General features: G+C 41.7%; 1 protein-coding gene across 2 annotated transcripts in view; it reads right to left on the reverse strand.

The window, feature by feature from the left end:
• Positions 1-11629, reverse strand: part of KCTD10 (potassium channel tetramerization domain containing 10) — an 18138-nt gene that overhangs the window by 5605 nt on the left and 904 nt on the right. Inside the window, exons 2-5 of one of the 2 annotated variants that reach the window (XM_018560511.1) lie at positions 10286-10499; positions 8662-8831; positions 7030-7116; positions 3672-3724 (exon numbers count right to left, since the gene is read on the reverse strand). In XM_018560511.1, the coding sequence (XP_018416013.1) occupies positions 3672-3724; positions 7030-7116; positions 8662-8831; positions 10286-10499 (524 nt within the window). Of the gene's footprint in view, positions 1-3671; positions 3725-7029; positions 7120-8661; positions 8832-10285; positions 10500-11629 lie in introns of both variants that reach the window. The other variant, XM_018560504.1, reaches the window with a different exon arrangement.

Genomic DNA, 11629 nt, shown 5'->3' on the forward strand with positions numbered 1-11629 from the left:
CACACACAGAGATATATATCTCTCTATATCTATAGATATATATATATATATAGAGAGATATATATCTCTATATATATATAGTGGGAAAAGGCATTTTCAGCCCTGCGCGTTCCAGTGTAGTGCGATTTTTTTCTGAAGTAAACTTTTTGTCTGTGACGCTGCATTTCTGTATTTTATTTTAAGTAGATGGTATTTTTTTTCTTTATCCCATTAATCAAAGTTAATAATCGGCGAACTAATCGATTATGAAAATAATCATTAGCTGCAGCCCTACGGACATCTTTATGGCTTTCTGCACTGCAGGGTCCGAAGATGGCAACGGAGAGACAGCGAACACAACGTCTTTTGTGGCAGTGTAGACTCTGGATAGGGTCGTGACCAAGCCTAGGTATTACAAGCAATGGTAAGTTTCCAGCACTGATTTCTGGAGGTTCAGGATCCTTTGAATGTTGGACAACAGGGATGATGCCAACTGCTCCCTCAGAAGCAGATATCCAAGTACCCCAGTATGGAGATTACCTGGGAGCAAAGTATGGCCAAGACAGGAGCCAGCACTTTGGTGAACGTGGGAAAGACACAAAGGGAAGAGTAACAAACTGAAAATGCTAGGTGCCCACAGGAAAACAAAAAGGTAGTGACGGTAGGTGGGGAAAATGGCGACGTGTAAATATTATCCTTGATATCCACCAAGGCCAAGAAATCCCCCCCGATTAGGGGAGGCAATGACAGATCAGGTGGATTCAATCCAAACCTTTTTGACCTGTAGGAACCGAATGAGGTTCTTTAGGTCTAGGATAGGATAGCCATCTCCCTTGACCTTGGGGACAGTAAAAAAGGTTGCAGATATGAAACCAGGATGAGGCAGGGAGTGAAACTCTAGCTTGTAGCCTTTGGTAACAACACTCTGAATTCACTCTGTGTTGGAAGTGTCCTGCTACCAGAACAGCTAGAAGTCTGAAAGACATCTCTTCACTTATAAAAATGAGGGTGCCTCTTTATTGCAAAGAGGGCAAACTTCCTGCCTTGACGGGATTGCAGGCCCAGGCCTTGTGATAGAACTGTATACCCTGTTTGGAACTCTAGGGGCGAAAGGAACTTTTAAGGGAGGGAGCAGAAGACTTAGCTGCTGGAGTCTAGGCTTCTTCTTCTGAGGCAAAAAGGTACTCTTAACCCCTGTGTTTGATTCACAACATATCCAAGGATTCTTCAAGGCTCTTCGAGGGCGAGAAAGTGTGGCGATTATGGACAGATGTAAGCATGAGAAGTGAAAAGAGTGACAACTGGCAGATAATGAAACTTGGGAAACCAATTGTAATGGGTTTGTCTAAGTCACTTTAGACATTGGATTAAGGCCATACCAAAAAGGACAGTTCCCCAAATACCACCGGATTTGTACCGACAGGGATATTTCTGTACAATAAGCAGAGGGACTGAGCAAGAGCTTTGCCGAGAAAAAGCATGACTCAGCAGTTGTAGAGGAGCCTATAATTGTGTCCTCAATAGTGAAAGAGGGGAACTGTTAAAGGATAAGACATCAGTAGGACAAGTGGATAAGGCCCCCACTTGTATCCTCCCCTATTGCAAGAACAATGATAAGGCAGATAGAATTAATAATCAATACTGGTCAATGACAAGGCTGTCATTTCTTCGGCTGCTGTAGCGGGAGAAGAAGCTGATGAAGTACGATGTATGCTTCATCAGTTTCTTTGGGTTCCATAGGTGACATTAAGGTTCTAATAGTCCCCTGATGACTCCATAAACAGGACCGGTCACATCCTCTTTGCCATCACATAGCCCCTTATGTGATAGCAATAAAGTGTAAAAAAAAAAAGATTTAAAAATGAAAGTCACGTGTGTGTGTGTGTGGATATATATATATATATAAAAAAAAAGGTTTAAAGTCCCCCGCCTTTGTTCAGTTAAGATACACTATATTGCCAAAAGTATTGGGCCACCCCTCCAAATCATTGGATTCAGGTATTCCGTGAAATTTCCTTGCTACTAAATATTCCATGGTCAACAGTTAGTGGTATTATAACAGATTGGAAGAAGCTGGGAACAACAGCAACCCAGCCACGAAGTGCTAGGCCACGTAAATGACAGAGCGGGGTCAGCGCATGCTGAAGCGTACAGTGCACAGAAGTCGCCAACTGTCTGCAGAGTCAATAGCTACAGACCTCCAAACTTCGTGTGGCCTTCCGATTGACACAACAGTGCGTAGAGAGCTTCATGGAATGGGTTTCCATGGCTGGGCAGCTGCATCCAAGCCTTATATCACCAAGTGCAATGCAAAGCGTCTGATGCAGTGGTGTAAAGCATGCCGCCACTGGACTCCAGAGAAGTAGAGATGCGTTCTCTGGAGTGACAAATCACGCTTCTCTGTCTGGCAATCCGATGGACGTGTCTGGGTTTGGTGGTTGCCAGAAGAACGGTACTTCCCTGACTGCATTGTGCCCAGTCTAAAATTTGGTGGAGGGGGGGGATTATGTTGTGGTGTTGTTTTTCAGGGGTTGGGCTTGGCCCCTTAGTACCAGTGAAGAGAACTCTTAAGGCGTCAGCATGCCAAGACATTTTCGACAATTTCATGCTCCCAACTTTGTGGAATCAGTTTGGGGATGGCCCCTTCCTGTTTCAACATGACTACGCACCAGTGCACAAAGCAAGGTCCATAAAGACATGGATTAGCGAGTTTGGGTTGGAGGAACTTGACTGGCCTGCAAAGAGTCCTGACCTCAGCCCGATAGAACACCTTTGGGATGAATTAGAACGGAGACTGCGAGCCAGGCCTTCTCGTCCAACATCAGTACCTGACCTCACAAATGTGCTTCTGGAAGAATGGTCAAACATTCCCATAGACACACTCCTAAACCTTGTGGACAGCCCTCCCAGAAGAGTTGAAGCTGTTATAGCTGCTAAGGGAGGGCCAACTCAATATTGAATCCTATGGACTAACACTGGGATGCCATTACAGTTCATGTGCTTGTAAAGGCAGGCGTCCCAATACTTTTGGCAATATAGTGTAAGAAAATTAAAGAGAGAAGCTGATTTGTTGCCATGCACAGCTGCTCCAGATTTTGTCTGCACCAGTTTTGATAAATTCCCCACAGGGGGGAATTTATCAAAACTGGAGCAAACAGAATTTGGATTTGGAGCAGTTGCCTGTGGCAACCAGCTTCTCTCTTAAGATGATGACAGTTAGAAGCTGATTGGTTGCAAAGGACAACTGCTTCAGATTCTGGCTGCTCCAGTTTTTATAAATTCCCCTCATTGTGTTTTAGAAGGACAATATGTGAGCCATTTATTTTAAGCGCTGCATATTGTATCTGTCATGTTTGCATTGTACTAAAGAAAATTTAGGAGGAAGTTATATTTCTCTCTGTAAAAGTGCCATGGATAAATGTGTGTTTTGGTAAGCGCTTAATCTTCATATACTAATGTACATTCATTCACTGCCACCAAAGACTGATATTTTCCTTTGTAATGACACCAAATGTTTGAACCAAGCAGTTTTTAACCCTCTTTTTCCTATTCATCTTAGGCCACTCATTTTGTTGAGATGACCCTGATGCACACAACAGTCTGAAGACTAAAATCATCCACATATTACAAAATCACCATTCCTACTCAAGCAGTTTTTACAAGGACCCACACTGGGAGTGTATCAGCCATACCTGGTGTACGAGTACTTATTATTGCTTCTGTTGTAAAGCAACTTGACTGCTGGCTGTAAGGAGAAGTAAAACAAAAATCAGTAACTGGCTTAATCAATGTTATTATTCTATAAGTACAAAAGCCATTATGAAAACAAATTCCAATGGTATGGTAACTTATTGAACAAATCTTAATCAGGAACAACAATAAGATAATATTTGTAAGCAATTCCTCTATCCAGAAACTTAGCAAGTAAAATATTTCACATTGAGCACTTAGAAACGCTCAGGCCTGTGTATAAGATTTACAATAGTCTCCTATGTGAAATCTCACATGAAAGCGTATGCAGGGAGCAGATGTAGTTCTACAGATCGGAAACGGGAAGCACTCTCAGAAGACTTTAAAACTGAAGTTTAGTGTATACATATAATACCTTTGCCTGTCTTTCCTGCCCGCCCCCCAAAGTGTAGTGTATACATATAATACCTTTGCTTGTCTCCCCTCTCCTTACTCCCCATTCACACTGAGCGGTTTATCGAGCGATTTTTGCAGCGATATCGCTCATATTTCCATACGATATCGCTCTATGTAGCTTCTCCAATCCATTTCAATGGAGCTGTTCACATCTCGTCGCTCAATATCGCTTGTAGCTCGTCTCTGGTAGCTTGTCGCTCCTACATGACCCTTTTTTCGAGCGATATTGCTCCTGATTGCATACAGCCAAATAGGAAACAGTAGTGCGACACGTCGCTCAATATCGCTCGTCGCGCAATATCGCGCGATTTTCATGTCGCTCAGTGTCAATGGGGGGTTAACCTTCCTGGCGGTATTCCCGAGTGTGGCTCGGGGTTAATTTTCAGTACCAAGAGCGGTAACCCCGAGCCACACTCGGGATTGCGCAAAAGTGTCACTTACCTTAAATTTCTTATAATTATTTATTATATTATAATTTTGTATTTCAAACTTTATCATACCCAGGATGTCTACTGGACTCTTATTTGGACAGATTTAGGTGAGTTATTCCTAAGATTTACTAAGAATTACAGGCCTACAATATAAAACAACAAATTGCCATGAAAAACAATGTACCGCTTTGGCATGCTAACATCCTCCATAATCATACCGCTAGGGAGGTTAATATCCAATAAAAAATTCTCAATCAAATAATTTTCTCTTTCAAGAAATACCTGTTTACTTGTTTGTGTGGTGGGAGAGGCTGTCACAGCATTCTGCCTTTACAGTTATATGAAAGAACATCCCTTTAGATGTGCCTGCTTCTTTCTGCTGGCCACTGGGTGCTGCAGACTTAAGCCGCGAAGTCTGCTGATTTGCAGACACGGCTAAAAGGGAGCCAGACATGTGTTCTTTCACATAGAGCTTGGGAACAAAATGACTGATAGTGGTAAAGCTTATGATGTGAGATGGGTACCAATGACAGTAATCGGGGGGAGGGTGGAGGAATCAGGGGGAGAAGTGATTGATGATGGATAGAGGTTGATCAGAAAGGAAATGAAGGTGTGCTAAGCATAGCTGCTGCAGCTTGAAAGGGTTATAGTGTGGAAATGTACGTTTAAAAGGAATTTACCAAATTCAGTTTCAACAGAGGATGGGACTTGCTACAACTGTGGGGAACAAGGTATGCCTGGAAATCAGCATTAATTACTTGATCGCTGGACTTTGAGTACAGAGATAAGTCATATAACCTGTAAATCAATCAAATGTATACATTTTCAAGAAAATCATCAAGATGGGAAATCTATATTTGAGGACACTTGTTCATTTGAACACTGTCTAAGAGGGGTTCCCTTTATTTAAAGAAAGTTTCTCTCACTTCCCATTTCTCCAAGACAAGGAGTTAAGAAAATCTTCACAAAGTGACACAGACAAAAAGTGTTTGACCTTTAGTTGTACTTTAAAGTATGTAGATCCAAAACACTAACGCTTGGGCACAAATATCCTGGTGACAACTGTTTGAGGGGAATTCCCTTTACTTTGAAGAGATTCCATCTCACTTCCAGTTGCATTTTTGGGACAAGTGAAGGAAAATCTCCATAACAGTACACAGACAGGGGTTTTAACTTTCCCTAATCCATCTTCAATGAAAAAGAAAATGTTAGCAATACATACACTTTAAATCAAACTAAGAAATCAATACCGACTCAAGGACTTCTCTCATACCAGAAAGTCTCAGATGAAATGTGGTCATAAAAAATACTGCATACGGCATTGCATTTGACTTGCATTTTCCCCACACTAATCAATTTTAATCCAGTTTCATTCTATAGCAAATACCGTATTTTGCGGTCCATAAGACGCACCGGACCATAGGACGCAGGGAGGTCCGCCGCGCCTTATGGAGCACTCGAGACTGTAGCTTCTGTGACAGCTTCTATGACAGAAGCTGCCACAGAAGCTGCAGTTAGTGACCGCTGAGACAGGTGGCACTGTGATTACAGCGCCACGGTTTCAGTGATGACACAGAGCAGGCGAAGAACGTCTATTCTTCGTCTGCTCTATGGTTGTCTCGATCGTCGCCGCTGCTCGGTTTTAATACGAGTGATCTCATTAGATCACTCGTATTAAACGAGCAGTGGCTCCTGCTGCTGAACTCGATCGCCGCCGCCGCTGCTCGGCTTTAATACGAGTGATCTCGTTAGATCACTCGTATTAAACGAGCAGTGGCTCCTACTACTCGCCCGGCGCCCGAAACTGCATGTCTCGGGCGTCGGGATTCGCTCCATAAGACGCAGGCACTTTTCCCCCCTCCTTTTGGGGGGAAAAAAGTGCGTCTTATGGAGCGAAAAATACGGTACATATACCTATCTGGAGTGAGGCTACCAAAAAAGCCCCTTATATAAAACACCTACCAACCACAATTGCAAGTGTTCCAACTTCTTGGTAGAACTGGAGGTATCTGACATTACAAGAATATTTGCTAGGTAATGTTAGTGGCTCAGTGCAGCTGCATATATATGCCTCAATTATAAAAAGCTACCACATCCAACAAGAGATATATACTGATATAATATGGATGATAGATTCCATAACTTTCTAAGCAACACTAAAAAAAAATACCAGGAAGAGTTTGGAGGCTTCTAGTTTTATGAATCCACTTCACCAAGACTTCATAGAATGTTGTTTTCAGTGAGAAGGAAAATTCAATGCACATATCTCCAATGGTCTCAGATATCCACTGACTATTCTCATACGTACATAACCACATTTATACACTGAAATTGGAATCTATTACATCAAAAAAAGCAACGGTTTTAGTTACTGATGTATGAATAATAATGCTGTACACTGAGCACAGAAAGTTGAAGTCTGGGTCTCTTCTATGTTTTACTCTCATATGACAGTAAACTCTTTTTTTCTTACCTTATTGGATGTGGCAATAAGCTTCTGCTCCTCCTTTGAGGATGTGATAACAGGAACTTTGCAGAAAGGTTCATACACATCTTTATTCTGCTAGAATAAAAAAACATGGTGAGTCATACAAGAAAATAACTACATCATCACAAAGTTTCAGTGTTTCTGCTATGCTCACATAGGTCTAACAGTGCCCAGGTAGATTTAAAATGAAGCTCCCTGATCCCAGTGCTAAAATGTGTGGACTAAAACTCTCCATACTAAACAAAGATGCGATTTGCCATGCAAAAGTGAAACGGCAAGAGCACTGTTGCCCAACCCAAAGCGTGACCCAAGATTACTACTGATTATGTGAGGGATTGATTGTGTAAAGGCTCGCTGCTCTCCAACTGCTTACACTTGCATTCTGTCTCCTGCCATACTACTATTTTTGTCTACCATTGTGAACTAATCCATAATTTCAGTTAGGTAGAACAAAGGATGCTCTTCATTCCACAATGCAGCGCTGAGAGAGGGCTAATTGGCTATTACAGGGGATGGAGTAGGGTGTTAGGGTCCACTGGCTTGTAGAAACTCTGACCTGATAAGCTGAGCTCAGTCAGTCTTAGCCATGGCAATAGTTAGGAAAGATCTCTTAGCCTGGGTCCGGGGTAGCTGCGATTACTTAGCTGAGGAACACATTTTGCTGCTCATCTTGGAAAGCCTAAACACATATGCTATGCTATTTGAATCAACAGGGATCATTTCATTGCAGTCCTCTTTGTTGCTCGGTTTTCTCCTGTGGACCCCTAGGGGGAACCAAGGCTGTGACAATTGAAGCCTCTGCAGACCTGTTTTGCTCACTTCAATGGGAGAATAGCTGCTGCTATTATATATTCATATATGGTTATAATCATGCACAGCTTATGTTCCTCCTGATGAAGCCACGGCTGTGGTGAAATGCGTAGAGAATTTTCCACAACAGTAACCGTCCATTGATTCCAACTAAGGACTCACTGATTATAACTTATGTCAACACAAAGGGGAAAGAAGGAGTTACACTTATAATAACAAATATCAAGACAGATCTCCCGGGTTTCAAAGATCATATAAAGCATATAACTTATCTCTGTATAGGAGTATACGAGGTTTATGCTTAACAAGTTTAGGCTAAGCACCAATATGCATATGTTTTTATGTTCCGTATTTTTAATGTCTTTAATAAAATATGATATTTGTACACAATTTTCTGATTCATAATTGCCTAAAAAGCCCTCCATGACTTCCAGCCCTTAGCCTTTTGGCTTCTGAACTGTCTCTTTTGTCTACATATTGCTTTATGGGTGTGGATGTAGGACCTTCCCCTCTTGAACATAATCTTATTATTTAGCTGAGGAACAAAGTCTGTCCATACTTTTGAAAAAAGTATGTTATGAGTAACTTCACAAAGGAAACAGACTTAAAGACTTCCCATAAACAATGAAATGTTAAAACTAGACAATGAATGCAATGGCAGTGACATAAAATGATGTTTGATAAAAGCAGCACATTCATATTTCACTGTTTACGTGAATTCCTAGGAACATGCTTCCTCCTATGAAATCTATATACATTTGTATTGTTTCTTGTTGCCAAGTGCTTAGATCTCTGTGATAACGCTACCTGGAGAGATGCCTGACACTCATCTGCCAGCCCTTGCACCAAGTAATACTTTGCTTCTGCCAAGAGTTCCTCAATTTCTCTCCGGCTTTCTGGAAGAGGAACAGCTCCATCACGCAGGTAGTTTAATATCGTCCCAAAATGTTTGCCACATCGATCAATTAGAATCCAACCTGCACAAAACACTTATCAGTATCCATGCTTTCATTGCTTTGTTTCTTCAATTACAGCAACAAAATTAAATAAAACTGGACTGGAGAATTTCTCTTTATTCTTATCCCATGTAACAGCATTATAAATGTTGAACACAGTGTGTGTGTGTGTGTACACGTACGTGTGTGTACGTACGTACGTACATATAAAACGCTGTTTGCCGTTTACACCGCTCTATTACTTAGGTTAGGGTTTCTTAGCTTCTTAGGGGGTTCAAATTTCTACTTGCTTCTCCATCTTTGTAATGTTAGGAGGGGTTGTGAAGGGTATGTTAACCCCGTCTGTGCTGTGCTGGCTTTTTTCATTATCATTTGTAAAGAAAATATCAACACTGCCTGTCTTAACAAATTTGTCCTAGATTGTTCACTTCTCCCTCCTTCTCTGGACTTTTCACTCTTATGTGAATCTTTCTATAAGGACAGATTACTGTGAAGGTGATCAGAAAAAAACATGCATTCATTTATTTTGGCTGCTGCAATGAAACATCTAAAAAGGTTAAAAAAAAAGATTTGTAATATAGAGTAATCCCACGTGTGCATGAGAACATAAACAAAGAGGGGTTTTCTCACACTGGACTGCAAAAGTCTCACGGGGGGAGAATTTCCCCCCCACTACATCTTTTAGTATGTATGAACAGGTGACTAGGAGCAAGAAAATGTATAGGACAAGGTATTAACAGTTTATTCAAACACATTTACCAGTATTCAGGATTAGCAGTGCAATACAACAGATTTAAGACTGCACTGGAAAATGACAGTTGGAAAGTTTCTATGGTTCAAATCTGAACAAAAGCTACAGAAGTTCTTTTTAGAATGCTTGGGAAAAAAAAATGAAAGAAATGTTTAGTGTCCATTCATACCAGATGCTGCCCTAATCGCACAGCGTCCAGTACTGATCCCAGCACATCGCACTGTGCACTTTTTTGTTACAGCTTTTTTTTTTTTAAATGTCACAAGTGACATTTCATTCAGTTCTATAGGCACAGTGGGGTGCAAGGTGGTTCTACCGTGTCACATCCCGCTGCATTGAAAAAGTAAGGCCTTACCTTTTTTTTTCAGCATACACCACCACATTCCTACCACAACGGGGTGGTGTGAATGCACACCATCCCTAACAAGGCAAAATGCCTCCTCTTGCGTTGGGGCTTCGCAGCTTCAATGCAGATGGTGTGAATCGGCCCTTACTGATTAATACAAAATACCTGTAGTATAATCATCCAGTCACACTAGCTAGTGCACGGAGACAGCTCTGGTAGTGTACATTGTATCACTGTTTATATTTGTTTTAAACATTACTGGTATAGTGGTGACCTGTGCTGATCCAGTGCAGTACAGGGTAGGTCACCGCTAGATGTGTGAACGGACCTTGAAACACATTAACAATAGCAATGCAACTGGAATTTGTGCTTTCATACCTTCACTGTCTGTTAATACTTCCATTCTCCCACTGAACATTGCTTTGAGCATTGTGTCTTGCTTGGTGAGTGTCTGCATGGTTGTGTAGTACAGTGCACCACCCACATTCAGCTTCACATACTTTGAACTGGTGCTGGCACACTTAAATGAGGTGGTCCTGGTTGTAGCTGCTGGCACCACAGTACTAACCACACTCTCTCCCGACATTTCTTCCTGCAAGTAAACGGACAGAATTCATATACATAAAAAGCAAATAATAATGTTTATATGGAGATTAGTATAGTCAAAGGTCTGTAATGAACTAGTAAGTGGTTCTAATGACCTCTATACCAGGGCACTTTATGGGGGAACATTATGGCACTACAGGGGTGCAAAATGTACATTTTTGAAAAGTAAGATGGCCCCTCTTGGCAAAAGGTAATTACACAAAAAAGTCACAACATATGCTGCATGACATCAACTTTGCCAGTATTAAAGTGACACTATACTCAGGAGTTACATCTTAAAAATGCATTCAAGTATCCTAATTATTAACACAAATGTATCTTATTTGTGTATCACACAGCTGTAGATCTTCAAATCATCTCTGAATTGGTGCTGACACCTTCCTTCTGGAGGGTGACAGGTCTCTGTGTGTGTTGTAAAGTAGTCACCTCTCCAAGCTCACTCCTGTGATGGACTACAATCTCAATACAAATAAACTAAAAATGAGATTGTAGTCCATCACAGGAGTGAGCTTGGAGAGGTGACTACTTTACAACACACACAGAGACCTGTCACCCTCCAGAAGGAAGGTGTCAGCACCAATTCAGAGATGATTTCAGGATCTACAGCCAAGTGATACACAAATTAGATACAGTATTGTTAAAGTATAATTAAACCCTTGGGGTTCTTTGCATGTATCTACGGCTAGTAAGCAGTAGGTATATGCAAATACATTAAAAAAAAAAAAAAAGTGACCAAAAAAAGGTTAAAACTTACCTGTGTCTCCGCCCCGCGCTCCCGTCTGAAGATTCTCAGGCGGCCTGAAAGGATCATGGGGCGGGCGCATGCGCAGTAGAGATGTTCGGCCAGGAGAAGAGGAGGAGAGACACAGGGTAAGTCAATGCACTCAGCCCGACAGCGTGCACGCGGACTGGAAAGAAGAAGATGATCGGATCAAGAGGCATCATTTAAGGCAAGTCCCTATAGAATGGACAGCCCGGCCTCACAGATTACAGCCAGACAGGAGTCACTGTCAGTACTTTTGATAGGCAGAGTTAGATCAGATCTCAAAACTGTGTCTTTACCCATGGCTCAGCGCCCCATTTGACAGCCAGGTGCGCTCGGGGGAACCCTAATTC

This window comes from Nanorana parkeri, unplaced genomic scaffold (genome assembly GCF_000935625.1).
Source record: "Nanorana parkeri isolate BGI_ZX_2015 unplaced genomic scaffold, ASM93562v1 scaffold18, whole genome shotgun sequence".
Taxonomy (NCBI): Eukaryota; Metazoa; Chordata; class Amphibia; order Anura; family Dicroglossidae; genus Nanorana; species Nanorana parkeri.